At 39.9% G+C, this 15,190-nt stretch overlaps 2 protein-coding genes across 3 annotated transcripts in view; one reads left to right on the forward strand and one right to left on the reverse strand.

The window, feature by feature from the left end:
• LOC106520079 (collagen alpha-2(V) chain) overlaps positions 1–3,951 on the reverse strand; it is a 52,373-nt gene extending 48,422 nt beyond the window's left edge. For both annotated transcript variants that reach the window (XM_014012007.1, XM_014012006.1), the window contains exon 1: positions 3,751–3,951. In XM_014012007.1, coding sequence (XP_013867461.1) covers positions 3,751–3,844 — 94 coding nt within the window. In that variant the 5' untranslated portion in view covers positions 3,845–3,951. The remainder of the gene's footprint in view (positions 1–3,750) is intronic.
• Positions 3,952–9,861: 5,910 nt separating this feature from the next.
• Positions 9,862–14,797, forward strand: pjvk (pejvakin). The gene is made up of 6 exons (XM_014012008.1): positions 9,862–10,166; positions 10,968–11,163; positions 11,602–11,743; positions 11,886–12,003; positions 13,744–13,887; positions 13,978–14,797. The coding sequence occupies exons 1-6, from the start codon at positions 9,956–9,958 to the stop codon at positions 14,277–14,279; spliced, it is 1,113 nt and encodes a 370-aa protein (XP_013867462.1). The 5' UTR covers positions 9,862–9,955; the 3' UTR covers positions 14,280–14,797.
• The last annotated feature ends 393 nt before the right edge of the window (positions 14,798–15,190 follow it).

Consider the following 15,190-nt stretch of genomic DNA (forward strand, 5'->3'; position numbering starts at 1 on the left):
ATATATATATGTATACAAAATGGACTTTTTAGCCATTAAATACATTTTGATGTGGACTTGGAGTCTCTAGGAGGCAGAAAAGCAGAATTTAGTCTCTCCGGTTATTGCAAAGTTATCTTTGTTTTCTGTTTGGGTCATATTTTTTTAATCTGTTCAGCTTTCTCTATTTCCTATGACATATTTTGAACAATAACATCGCAGTATTTGTATCGGAATTATCTCATGGACATCCGGCTACACAGTGGTGGGCAGCATTAATCTAAAAATTAGTTCAACTAACCCTAAAGCACTAACTCAAATATTTAAGTCCCCTAATTCTAAAGCACTAACTCAAATATTTAAGTCCCCTAATTCTAAAGCACTAACGCATTGAAAAATTAAACAAAGGTTAATTCTAAAGCACTAAAATAACCCAGTCAACCCATGAACATCTTTCAACAGACAACATGAGTCACATATTGCCATTTTGCTCTCTTAAGCCTTATCACTGTTATTCCACAGCCATAATTGAGTTCATATATTGTTAATATGTCACATAGTGGATAAGTGACACATTTGAACAAAATGGTAAATGGCTTGAACTTACATAGCACCTTATCAAGTCCACTTGGACCCCAAAGCGCTTTGCACTTCACACATCCACCCATTCACACACTGATGGTGGTAAGCTACATTGTAGCCACAGCTGCCCTGGGACACACTGCCAAAGGTGGGGCTGCCATGCACCGGTGCCACCGGATCCTCTGACCACCATCAGCAGGCAAGGCAGCTGAAGTGTCTTGCCCAAGGACACAACGGCTGAAACGGCTGGAAGAGGAATTGAACTGGCGACCTTCCAGTTCCAGGATGATTCCGCTAACCAATTCTGCCACAGCCGCCCAGCTTTCACTGTCAGCTGTTAACGTTAACGTTGATCTATAAAATTTATTGACCTCATTAGTGCTTCTAAATTTAGCCTATACATTTAGCAAGTGCTAATCCACTAATAAATTCTAAAATTATCAAAAGCCCTCAAGCACTAATCAGGAAATTAGTTCCCCTGTTAGTGCTTTAGGACTTTAGGGGAACTGTGTCCACCACTGTGGCTAAGTAATTTTGCGGATCCACGGTTTCTGCAGGTTCGTCATCTTCATTCTCCTCTCACTCTGGCTCAAACATGGAAGGACATCTTGTAATCAGTTTGTCAATAAAAAGTTTCTGCGCAGCAAAATTATCTCTCGTATCAAACTAAAAAAATGGCCGGATGGGGGTGGAGGAGCTGGAGTGGAACGGGGTGTGAAGTGTCTGCATTTAAAGAGACAGCGCCAAAATGAGTTGCTCTCAGATGCACCTTGGCTGGAGGAGGGGTCTCTGGAGCTACAATAATGGGGAATTTAGACCAAAGCATTGCTGTTCCACTTTAAATGAACCACAACTGAATGAATGAAATGTGAAAAGGAAGGATTTAAAAGCATATGTCCACTTTAGAAATTTAAACATTTAACTATAATTTAAAACCTTTATACTCATAAGCATAATTTCTCCAAATTAGCCTTGAACATATAAAAATATATGCTACAACATATGGTGATAACAACCTAAAACATCACTGTTGAACCTGTGTTTTCTGGATAACTTGAGGTTGTCCACAAAGTCTATTTTATTTTTGAACCTGCGAAGAATTAAAAAAATCATAAAATGAGAAGCTTTTATCTTGAAAAGGATTAAATAATAATCTGGCCCTTTGATGGACTTGCGACCTGTCCAGAGTGTACCCCGCCCCTCGCACTGTGACTGCTGGATATGGGCACCAGTGACCCACGCGACCCTGAAAAGGAAGAAGCGTGTACAGAAAATGGATGGATGGATGGAAATAATAATCTTTGTTTGTGACATAATGTGTGTTTCGGGCTTCAGCACAGATTTGTGATGGTGAGTGATTAGAACAGCCGCTGGGGGTTTGATTCTATCACTGTTCAATCACATGTTGAAGTGTCTCTGGGCAAAACACTGAAGCCCTCAGTGCCTCTGATGTGTGTCCCATCAGTGTATGAATGTGATCTGAAGCACCCATTAGCCTCATAGCAGACAGATGTGGGCCAGATCTGGAGTCAAGCTGACACTGCTGGCTGACTGCTGGCACGAGAAGTGGTTTGTCAACCGGATGTGGGCCAGGTCTGGCCATGATGGCACTATTTTTAAGATGGCATGCCACAACTGGCCCATCTAGCAAATTACATCTGGGCCACATCATTCTTTGCATTACCTGGGCCAAGTTAGACTGTTACTGAATGTTGTGGGCCAGAACTGGGCCTGACAAATGTTGCTATTGTCTCTATAGAATAATTCATTCAGATTAGCTTTGTAAAGAGATACAGTACTGTGCCGTCACACTGTCACGTTTTAGACAACTTATGCCAACTCGTGAAAATTTTAGAATAACTTACTAATATATTTAATATTTTGTATTTGCTCACCTTGTTAGTACATTCAAAAAAGGCATATACTTTTTTCCATCCTTAGCTTAGACCTCTTTAACGTTGGACAAAATAATCACAAGTTGTCTAAAATGTTGTAGTGTGACAGGGCATTGACAGAGAAAGTCTGAGTCTTAAATGATTTGAATAAATAACACTGATGCAAAGCTAAGTTTGAAGCTGCTCTTAGTGGCATTTTTGCTTAGCAAACAAAAAAGATGGGATATTTACAGTTTAAGATTTCCCATTGTGATATGAACACAGCAGTTTATGCCATTTTATTTGTTGATTAATTTTTCTTCATTGTGACAAACTCCATAAATCATTACAATTTTGGCACAAACGTGATGAATTAGACAGGTCAAACTGAAAAAAAAAAGAGAGATTTCCTCATCCATGACTGTACTTAAATATAACAGATTCAGACCTACAACATCTGGTTCATGTCTATAAATAAAGTTGTGCTTTTCCGTTGCAGCGTGAATGCTTCAGTGGAGGTGAAGTTGGATGAAAGCAAGAGCAGCATATTTTCATATCCAGCATCTTCTCACTTTGGGTGTGTCTTGTCTGCTTCTGGCCCCGAGTCTGACCAAAATTACTGGCCTGCTTTTGTCCATCCCATCCACAAGGCCACATCATTATAACCATGGCATCTACAACCCATCATTCAGCCTCAACTCTGCACTGAAATAGACCAGCCGAGCTGTTGCACACTCTTTAGAGTGAGCCGGACCCTTGAAAGATCGCACTATTTTTGAAGTTTACATGTTAGAGACCCACAGAGTACCTGATATTTGAAATAGGGTTTCACTTTCAACTCACTAATGAGCACCAACGTCACGTCGATGTCATATCAGACTCAAGATTTTTTTATTAGACAAAAATGCCATTTTTGACAGATGTTTTGCCACAGCATAACTATTTTTGTGGCTTTTAGCAGCTTCATGTACTCACTAAGTGGTGCATAATTAAGTTATAATGAGCCACTTTAGTCTCAATTTTAGGTGTTATTTAAAGTTTTGTTTGCTAACCACAAGGGAAGTGAGCCTGGCTCAAGAGCTTGGAGGTGGAAAAGCTTAGTTTCACCATAACACAAAGTGCATTAAAAATGAGAAACATGCAAAAAACACATTTTCACAGGATTGGATATCTTAGACATTAAAACAGTAAACGTACAGACATGTAAATGAATTACTGTCAAAACAAAAGCCCACAGAAGCAGAACTCTTTTTACTTGAGCATCAAACATTAACAACAATCTAAATTAGACGTCCTACTTGGGACTGACGCTCACCTCTCTTGGTGTCTTCTTGGCAGGTCACAGCAATCACCTGAGCCAAGGTAAGGGCCAGGCATATTGAAATCCTAGAGCGGAGTGAGAAACCCATGTCTGCACGTCAGGCGTGCAGCGTCCTCACAAGCAGCGGCTGCCGAGCAGAAGAGGAAGTCCCAGAGAAAGCCCGGCCCCGAGCTACAGCATTCAGGCTGGAAAAGAGTGCAGCAGGCTCCTGGACGAGCAATTACTGCAAACTGAAACAAGGTCCCACCTCAACCCCCCCACCAAGACCTCCCTGCTACTTTCAGCCCTCCTCCCTCCCTCTCATCTGCTCTCTCATCATTTCTTCTTTCATTTCAAGGCCAACCTTCTCCTGAGACTTCTGGAGATGCCTTGAACGACTGGACTAATTAAAGGCTGCATTAAATTTGTCCTGGTGAAAAAAGAAGGGATGGCTCATGTTTCTAAAACCACTTCAAAGCATAAGTAACATCTTTTAAGAAACATTTTTGCTTTTACTTTGTGGTACATATTTTTTTAATGGTGATCTACTGGACTAGTCACCTTGAACCATTTGGTGAAAGTAGTTCCATCTTTCATATATTTATTAAATGAATGTACAGTGTGGATAAAAATGACCTGTGGTCTTGCCCTGTCCACTCTAACTAGGTATTTTGAAAAGCAAACATTACTTCATACACAGTATGTAATGATTTGCACATGAAATAAGCTGAAGAATCCACAACAATTACCTGATTTTACAAGTTTTTTACATCTGGCAGACTTTGACCTGATTCTGACTCTATTCAACTTTGGCTTTGTAGCAGAAGTTATTACTGACAAGAAATGATGAACAGTGGAAAATAAATAGCAAGGTTTAATTGTTTTGGGATAGTTGCTTTTTAAAAAAAATTGTGTTGTAAATGGGGACGGTATCGCCACCTGCCAGTCGTTGTTTTTTATCTGCAAGAACATATTATTTTCTGTTTACTTGTATTTAAAAATGATATTTGGGTTAGTAAAAGGCCTGGACAGAACCTCACTGGACTGATTATTAGAGACTAGTTGGTGAACTAGAGTTGCATGAGAGTTTAGAAAATATTACAAAGATACAGTGAACTTTTATTAGCATTTGTGCATTGAACTGGACTAATTTATCAATGTCCTAGATAACTAGCATAAAATAGATGGAAAATTGTAAATTTTAAAAAAATTGTAAAATTTAAAAAGTAGTCTGTGCTAAAAGTGGGCATGTTGTACGAAATTCATTAAAATTGCATGTGCAAATAATAGCAGTTGCAATGGTGGTGCAAATCACTCTTGATGTGCCACTGATGGGAGCAAACACAAGAAATGCAGTGTTGCACGGGGTTTCTCTGTAGAACAGAGGTTGGCAACCCGCGGCTCTGTTGCTGGACTCTTTCTAGAGTTCATTAGTTGTTTTTCATTTGTTTTATTTATTTAATTTTTTTGTTGCATTTTGTTATCTTGATTTTTTTTTTATTTTTAACCCTGAATTTAAAAAAGTTACAATTTTTCAACCAAATCATGCATCACAGCTCACAAATCTGCTTCAGCTGCAGTGGCTGTTCAGCGTTCAGAGTTGACTGAGGACCATCGCCTCACAATAGGCTTGATTAGCTCTGTTCATAGAGGGTCTTGTGCCCCATCACCTGACGGTTTGGATGCTTCGGCTTTGGTTATTTGGTGTTTTGTCATGTGTATGTAGTGAGTGCAAGCGGGGTTCAACATCCCCTTGTTTTTGTCTCTCTTTCCCTATTTGTGTTGGGTATCGTTGGGGCCCTCTTTTGCATGTGACTAACCTGTTTGTCCACCATGTGGAGGCAGTGCTTATAAGGCTGAGTTCACCTGAAACTCATCAGACTGAAGAAGTCTCTTGGAGGAGAGACGAAACGTTTCACTAAAGAAGAACCCATCCAGAGGACCTACTTTACTGAGATGCATCAGGACATAAATGGGAAAATGAATAATTTGTTTTTAACTAAGTTGTCAAACTTTGGAAATTTGTGACAGTTCAAAGAGTTTGATTTTAACTGTAAGTTTAACGACTTAGCTGATGATTTTTATGCTGTAATGATATGTTAAATATAATGAAACTACAAGTAGGCCTACTGATAGAGGAGAAACCCCCAATTATTAATGTTTTTTTTAATTTACGTGTAAGGTTTTAATTGTGAAATTATTCTTCCAGTGAAAAGACATGTCCCAATGCCTTGTCTGAAAGCATGTGATAAAAAAACATAACCACATGGTAACAGGGTAGCACAGAATGACTGATTCAAAATATGATTTATTGGGGGGGTGAACTCCCAAAGGTCATCATGACTATAATGTTATGTTAAAATATTCATGTTTAGGATGCATCTGTTTCAGCCACAATCATCTTCATAGGCTACATACATCTGCTATGTCCTGCTGGAGCGTGATGTGAGTTGTGTCATGTGCAGGTGTGATGGATCACATACAAACCAGTAGAGTGTCACATACAGTACATATTTATACTTCTCATCCAACCACAGTAAAGTTCACTCTGTCCAGGAGGTGCAATTTATCTGGATATGTTAAATAAAGTACAGATAATTGTGAGATAATCTAAGGAGTAGAAGTAAAACGTCAGCTGAAAAATAATTACTCAAGTAAAGTAAATAGATAGCTTAAATTCTGTCTTAAGTAAAGTAACAAAGTATTAGTACTTTGTTACTTTACAACTCTGGGGAATAGATAACAGCGACTGATGCAGCTCAGGTAGAATGACTGCAGAGCAGCCAGTTTGCACCTGTCTATCAACTGTTAAATATAGATGCTAACACAGTGGCTGCAGTCAGTTCCAGGTTCGATAAATCACACTGTAGGTGCAAAATGTATATTGCATATTCTCCTCCCAGTATTTTAATATTTTTGATATTTATGATAATCATCATATATTCTGCATATTCAAGAAGGCAAACATGCTAAATGGATTGCAGCTGCTATTGTTTCGTTTGACAGTCATGATCCTCGCTGCGCACCGTTAACACATCAGATTTACCCTATCAAGTTTGATAAATCAGCCCCTCAGAGTCATGATCAAACATTTCAGATAACACTAAGACAACACTAACAATAAACAATACGTTGAATAGATTCTATCTATACTGTACAGAAAAGTAATAATATCTACACCTTCTCTTGTCACATTTGTTCTGGCATCAGTCCGACTGTGACAGGGGTAAAAACTATGAAAAACCTTGTTCTGGGTGATGCTACTGTCTGCTCTGCTGCGTCTCAGATTATACAGTTTTTGTGTCTGAGCAAAGATCGAGCTGGATAATGTGAGTCCATGATAAGTCCCTCTGCTCTTTTTCAACAGAGCTGTGAATGGAAGGAGGTTTTGTACCTATGATTCTTTCTGCAGTCTTTATGACTTTTTGCAGAGCCTTCCTGTCTGCTCCTGAAGTATTCCCCTACCAGACAGTGATGTCTGCAGTTAGGATCCTCTCTATCAGTCCTCTGACCTGGGTGAGAGGCCACTGGTTCAGGTCAGCTTTCCAGAGCAGCCAAATGAATTACAGTCATTCCTGGTGGGGGGGTTACTGCAGCTGTGGTGTTAAGAGTCCAGCTCAGGTCCAATATACCTGCAGTCCCAGGAATCTATGACTGTAGACCCTCCCCACCACAGTCCCTTTGTTAGTGAGAGGCTGTAAAGGTGACAGATCCTTCCTGACGTCCAGGATTATTTTCTTATGTCTTTATTTCTTCCTAAATGTTGCTGGGGTTCAATTTTATTTTCAGGTGAGACACAGACGCTCGCAGTGCTTTTTCTCAATATAGTAGCAGAGTTCTTGAACCCTTTAACATGGTTGTTTTTCACCTGTGAGAAGAAACTGGAGAAAAGCTCTGCATGTGCAGTGAGAACGTGTAAACTCCACACAGAAATGCCACAGGCCAGGGGGGCGATCGGCTCTAACTATTGCACCTCTCAATTTAAAGCTAGGTTTACACAATCCAAAGACACATCTTCCTGTAGTTAGTATGCATGTTAATCAAACAGCCCGTTTCTTGTTGTACCACATTCAGCATGCTGACCTAAATCTGTACACTTCAGCCTGAGCAGTTTACAGTGTGTTTGTAACGTCTGTTTGATGTGTTTTCCAGGACGCAGATCTGCTGGGTCTGTCAGTGATGTCCCAGAGGCAGACGACAAAACAAACACAACTCATCTACCACAACTCAGGCTCCTCGTCATTAGGGACTGTAGCATCAGTTGGACTGTCGAGTCTTTTTAATGCAACATTTCTCTCAGTGCGTGAGGTAAAATTAGTTTGTTTCCTTTTGCTGAACACATCAGGAAGTCTTTCATGTGCTTGAAGGCCAGACTGATTTCTCATTAAGGAAACAGAAAGAGCTGCCCCGGGATGGAGATGACAGATGGGAAGATAGTTCCTGTGACCGACGAGAACTCATCTTTTATCGTTTTTCTTTTACTGTAATGAACTAAAACTTATACAATTTAATGTTTTACCTTGAAGTCGTAAAGGTGAAACGTTAATAATAACCATTCAATTTCCTTTTAAAGCTATAAAGTTAGTCTACAAACTCATTCTCCTTTTTTACTTTAAAAAAACATCTTTTGACTTTTTTGTGATAGGTTATCCCATATTTTTATCGCCGTGAACAGTCGGCAATCCTATATTTGTCTTTGTGTGTTCAGTTGTCTGTTACAACTGCAGCTGATTAACCTCTGGAGTCAATTTAATACAAGATGGGTGCTGTGAACAACTAATCTTAGAAAACACAATTAGCCAGTTTTACAGATATTAGGTTGAAATTTGTTAGTAGCTGAGAGTCATCCCCAGCACATTCTTTGAGCATTATTTACCCATGTTTGCTGAAGTCGGTTAGTTCTAGTTCTGACATTTTGGTAAATTGGCTAACAGACAGATAAACACAGGAAAACAGGCCTGAGTGATCATTGCCCACAAAATACTGGTGTGTGATGGTGCTGATACAATAACAAGTAAACAAGGACAAGTATCACAGATAGCAATACTTCTGAATAATTAGATTCATCATATTTTCAATTCTAAATAAAATTTTATGATATGTAGTTTTCTCCATTAGATTGTCAATAAGATAAAAACCAGCACAGTCTCTGAATAAAGTTAATGTGTAAATAAACAATACTTTAATACTTATTGTTGTATCCTTTTGCAACAACACAACAGCCCATACCCAAAAAACTGAAACTAAAGTATGAAATACTACATTGATATAATTCAATATCAATCTATATTTCACGAACAACTACTACAAAATGTAGGCCTAACAAGTTTATCATTTTTGGCAGCCATAATGTAAAAATTACAGTTGTCACAAAAACAATAAGCTGAAAACGTTTTTTGACACGTTTATTCTGACCAAATTCTAATTTTATTCCAGATGATTCATTTTCAGCTTTTATAAACCAAAACGCATAGTGGAGTTTTTATTTAATGTATTTATTCAAATTTACATGTACTTTGGTCTTTGCTTGTTAGGTTTTTTTTAGCCAACAAGATGCACCATGCTAAATTAGCTGCCACCAACAGCTGGCTGCTTCCTTGCAGCTGAAAAATGTTGACCTATATGATGATTATAATATATATATATATTCAATGCTTTAATCATATTTTTTGCCAGTAGGAGAAAATTACAGAGAAAACTTAAATACAGTAGTCATGGGCTATTTATGGTTGTATAAACTAGATGGCAGCATAACCACAGGTTCCAGCAGGACACAGACAAGCGTGGAGGGAGCTGTTCGAAGTGGACTGCATCCAGAATAAACTGAGAGGTTAGCCTAGAAAAAAAAAACTATACAAGCTGTTTTCTTAAGTTAAAACCGATGTTTCATCTGTTGAAATTATTAATACTCCACTCGTTATTTCTCAGGTAAAAGTTGTGTTTTTAAAATGTGGATTAAAGCATTTGTTAAAGATGGATTACATTTATGTGTCGTGACTGGAAGCTGCAGGCCTACTGCCATCTATTAGGTGTAACACACACCTTGTCCCATATTCCCTTACACATCACCTGCATTATTTATGATTTCACAAGTCTGAAAGAACACTCCTGAATTAGCCTCCTCATTGGGAGGAGTCAGCAAACAGGAGCAGCAAACAAGCTCTGACCTCCTTTTTTTTTTTTTTTTTTGATACATTTTTTTTGGTAGAAATTGTTTAAAATGTTTGCTGCAGCCACTAAAAATTTTGTGAAACAGGTTGGAGACACGGGGAGACTGATCCCAGTCCCCAGTCTGAGCGAGGCTGATCGCTACCAGCCCCTCAGCCTGGTAACCAGGAAGAGGAAGAAGCATTTCTGGAAGAAGAACAAGTACGCCTCAACCCCTTTCTCACTCAAAGACATCCTTGTGGGGGATAAAGAGATCATAGCAGGTAAAATAATGACTGCAGAATTCCAGGTCTGAACATTTTGTTTGGAGGATTGTTGTGACATGAATTTCTTCAATCTTTATACAATATTAAGATTTAAAAACAAGTCCCACAATCCATTATCTGCAAACTGTGATTGTATTTTAGGTCCTATTTTTTATGTTGTACAAAACTGAAATTCTCTACATGTCTTTCAGATTTACACATAATTGTACCCAAAATGTGGCCTTAATATAATTTTTGCTGAGTCATGTTGTATTCCTGCTAAATAGTTTTTAACTGGAAAATAAGTTCAAATACATTTCGATTTGATCTAAACTAAACCAGCTATCATTGCAGATAAGTAAGGGCTGTACTGATTGTCAGATATATTTACTATAAGTGTATTGGAAAGTTTCTGTGAAGTTTTCAAAGAGCTCATATTTCATCTAAAAGCAACCATTGCTTTTATGAAATTTGTCTACTTCTCTCACAAAACAGATACAAGTTTTGTAAATAAAAGTATCTTCAGTCGTCATCAGATTCATTGCATCAAACTTTTAGATGTGTATTGATTTTCTTCACATTCTGATATTAGACCGAATTTGTTAGAATGATTTATGGTAAAAGAAAATTTACTTGTGCAACATTTTAGGTTTTTAAACACAAAACATTTCAGTGGTTTAGCTGTTATTGCAACAACTGTTTATGCGTAACATCCATTGTGATGTTTTATAGACTGGTTTAAATAATTCGTCATACTGCAATAAATCCCTTACAATAGTTTCACCCAGTTTTAATTTGATTGTTTTATTCTTTTTCCAGGAGTGTCCTCATATCAGCTTCTCAACTATGAGGACAAATCTGACGTGGCTGTAAACGGCCGATTAGGGAACCATATTATCAACGATGTTGGGTTCAACATCAGTGGGTCAGACTCAGTGGCCGTCAAAGCTTCTTTCGGTATTGTGACCAAACATGAGCTGGAGGTGCCTACCTTACTACGTGAACTTAACTCCAGGTACAGTCGTGCAAGTCCAGTTTGACAGCTGTAGCCAAAACGTAATTATATCAAGAAGTGTTTGACCAATAGGATCCTTTCTTTCTAGTCGTTTATTCTGTTTTTGTGAATGTGACATTTCCTAGTGTGTGAAGTAGGGGTGTTGAGGGGGCTGCAGCTCCCCTAGAGTATGCCATAGGAAATACATAAGTTTAAGAATTGGTTCAATCTTATTAGATCTTATTAGGTTCCAATAATGTTTTAGGCTGATGTTCACAATAAGTTGGCCCCTGACTTCAGACTTCTTTACAATGGAGGGAATGTGAGAAGAAGACATCCCTGTATGGTTGAATAAATGATTGTTATTCAACGCTGGTGCTCGGACAAGGACTACACACATTAGGACAATGCCAGACAGAAAACATAGCCTGCAGATGGTAAACTGTTTGTTCTTTCCAGGAAAGTGGACCTGGATCACTGCCTGGTTCGACAGTCTAAGGACAGCGGACGGACCGTCCTCTGTGTTGTTGTAGAGAGTATCCGAACTACACGCCAGTGCTCTCTGACTGTCCACGCGGGTATGAGAGGGACCACCATGAGGGTAAAAATATGTATCTGTCCTCTCAGAGTATAAACATCAATAACAGATTGTATTTTCTCACCAACAGCATCCTAAGATATTAAAAGTTATAAAACAAACGATTTTACTGGTGTAATGCAAGATCACTTTTGTTCTGCTGCAGTTTCAGATCGACGATGGCAGAAACCCCAAGGGTCGTGACAAAGCCATCGTTATCCCAGCTCACACCACCATTGCCTTCAGCATCTGCGAGATTTATGTCCGACTAGACGGACGTCTTGGTAGGAAGACCACCTAAAACACTGTTCTGTTGCAAGCCGAAAGAACACTTTGTGAATTTAACAAATCTTACAAAATGTACCTCACATGAAAATTACTGTCCCTCCCTTCCCTCCTGAGGGTAACAAGCCATTGCTGGCCTGGTGTTTGGGCTTTCTTCTCACATAGCATACAGGTGTGTGCCAAATTTGGTTTTATTGCTGGCTAACTGCTTGGATGGCAAATGGTTTGTTAACAGGATGTGGGCCAGGTCTGTCACTGATGGCACTGTTTGTAATATGGCCACAACTAGCCAAGTTGTGGTTTGATTTATGTGGTGCTGACCCATGCATGGACCACCTCTGGCAAACCACATCTGGGCCACCAAAGGGCACCAGTCTGCAGTATCTGTTGGGTCAGAACTGGTCCAGACAAATTTTGCTACGCAGGTTGATCTTCAGGATAAAGGACACCATTTCAGAGACAACATTGTGCCCATTTTTGGCAGAGCAGACACGATTTTCATTTGCTTTTTAAATCAAGAAAATCAAACAAAATGAGGTATCTGGTTTTCCCTTTTAATTTCACTGCAATTCCCACCTTCATGCATTTGACTAAGACATTTCTCATGTGTACACCTTGGACCAGAACCCATAAGTTGAAGTCCAATTGAGACGCGTTTTTCCCAGTCGGCTGGTACCAAAACTAATTTATTTTTTATTTTTATTTACTGTTATTTTACCAGGCAAATCCCATTGAGATCTCAGATCTCTTTTTCAAGGGCGGCCTGGGCCTGAAGGCAACCTATTGTACATGTTTTTGTGTTGTGGGGGAAACCGGAGTACCCNCCTGAAGGCAACCTATTGTACATGTTTTTGTGTTGTGGGGGAAACCGGAGTACCCGGAGAAAACCCACGCAAGCACGAGGAGAACATGCAAACTCCGCACAGAAAGACCCCAGGTCCGAACCGGGGATCGAACCCAGGATCTTCTTGCTGTGAGGCGTCGGTGCTAACCACTGAGCCGTCGTGCCGCCAAATTTATGCCCTGCCCCCTCGACCACAACACTGTTCTTCTTAAGAATTAAAAATACCTTTCTGTAAATATTTTCCAAGTGTTGACTCTTGTTGATTCATGTGGTTCTTACTGCTGCTGTAAGTTGAAATATTCATTTTTCTAACATGTCCAGCTATATTATGGGTCCAAACAGCATGGTAGCTCCTGTAAAACGTGTCCTGCTGGCTTCAGCGGCTAACAACAAGAAAAAGTGGGGATGGTTGGTGCATAAGAAAAATACATCTATGTAAAGAACCTTAATTTCCTCAGGAGGTAGGAAGGGGCAGTGATTTCCATCTAGTTCAGAGCAACTCACTACAGCTTAAAAGCTTGGAGCTCTACACTTTGTTGTTTGAACTGAGAAAGCTAGTTGGAAATGAAGCGAAAGAAACAAGAACTCAGTTTCATCAAACTCTTTGGATGCCCATTTTTTAAGTGCTTACAAAGTGCACTTGGATGTCCTCTGAGCTGTCTGGGCAGCTGTGGTAGAGGGGTTAGGGGAGTTGTCCTGTAACCAGTGGGTTGCCAGTTCAATCCCCCATTTCATCCATCCCAGTCCTTGGACAAGACCCTAACAGCTGTGGCTGCAATGGAGCTTATCACCTTCATTGTGTGAATAGCTGATATTTTTGGAGTCTGGCAGGACTTGATAAAGTTCTATACAAGTTCAGGCCATTTACTGTTTACCGTCTGTCTGCATCTTTCAGATATTTGTGTAGCTCCAGAGTCTCAGGGTGGATTTGAGCGGGAACAGATCAGAGAGCAACTGGGAGGTATGATTGGCCGTTTTTCTATGGGGCGTCTGCGTCGCTTCCTGTCTGGGATCATCTATGGAAACCCCTTCAGAGCAGGTGTTCTACATCATTTATGCTCCTGTAGTTTGGCTACAATTTTTGTGTGTGTGTGTGTGTGTGTGTTACTCATGACTGCTTCCTGTACAGACGACAGAACATTCGAGGAGCTCACCCACACCGACACTTACGTGGACGACATGGTGACCGACTACTACGAGAAGGCTGCCAGCATGACGGACGTGTCCACCGCCTACCTGAGAGAAAGCTCCCACACGCGGGTCAACCTCCTCAAACATAACATCCCGAAAGGTCCCTGTGCGCTGTGCGGCATGGGCAGCCAGCGGCGGGAAACCGTTTACGGATGTCTGGAGTGCGCCACGGGGGGTCATAAATACGTCCGGCTCCACGTGGTGCCCTGCTTTGATCTCTGGCACAAAACTTTGAGGTGAAAAATGGACGTTTTAAAACTTGGACGTATAGCATCAAATCATTGCGCCATTACCTTGGAAGAAGCCAATTATCCAAAGGGGAAAATAAAAAGTCAATGTGACGGTGTTTTCTCACTTTGTGGTGCATCGTTTTCTGTTGAACTGTGGCAGCAACCCTTTTCAACATGTTGCTGCGTTTGCACCGCAGCTGTCCGCAGATTATTTATTCATCAAGGGCTCATGTAAAGGCCAACAAGGAAACAACGAGAAACGACAGCTTGTGTTTGGCTCTTGTCCAAGTGTATCATCACTGTAACAATTTTGACTCTGTCTAGCATTAATTTGTCTTCATTTCTGGATATTTCTTGCTTTGAAGTCTTCTGATATGCTCTAAAGTAATTAAAGGGAAAACCCACTCTACTGCACCACAGGGTTTATGAACACAACGAAACAAAAGAACGCTTTAATTGTTGTTTCAAGTTAGCCTGGTGAAAACCAGACCCTTGTCCTTCACTTTGCTTCGTACAGAGGAGCAGAGAAGCGAAACTAGAATTGAGCGGAGCTGCGTAGGAAGGCAAGGGCCAGGCTAGTTTCAAGTGTCAGTAACAACATTTTGGGATACATCTTGTCTCGTGTTTCATTGAATGTTTTATTTTATTATTATTATTTTTAGGAAATCAAAGCGGCTAGTGAAACAAAGAAACAAGATGTTTGATTGTCTTTGACTTATGCGTTCAGGATCAATCTCAGCTACTACCATCCCAGATTTTAGCTTAATATTTGTAAAATTAATAGATTACAGCCATTTTTTGTGTTTGTTATTGTTGATTAGCTGCAGTGGCCATCTTGAATCTCATTGACTCAAAAAGTTAATCTGTTGGAGATGCACATTGTACATCCAGTTTGCCTAGTGGTTTATTTTGCTAACAGAC

Source organism: Austrofundulus limnaeus, unplaced genomic scaffold, assembly GCF_001266775.1.
Source record: "Austrofundulus limnaeus strain Quisiro unplaced genomic scaffold, Austrofundulus_limnaeus-1.0 Scaffold87, whole genome shotgun sequence".
Classification (NCBI taxonomy): Eukaryota; Metazoa; Chordata; class Actinopteri; order Cyprinodontiformes; family Rivulidae; genus Austrofundulus; species Austrofundulus limnaeus.

Excerpts from the sequence above, each read along its gene's own strand:
- pjvk (XM_014012008.1), top strand. The coding sequence starts at position 9,956 with ATGTTTGCTGCAGCCACTAAAAATTTTGTGAAACAGGTTGGAGACACG. Across the intron at positions 11,164-11,601 it reads CTACGTGAACTTAACTCCAG|GAAAGTGGACCTGGATCACT; the intron begins GTACAGTCGTGC and ends TGTTCTTTCCAG. Across the intron at positions 11,744-11,885 it reads TGAGAGGGACCACCATGAGG|TTTCAGATCGACGATGGCAG; the intron begins GTAAAAATATGT and ends GTTCTGCTGCAG.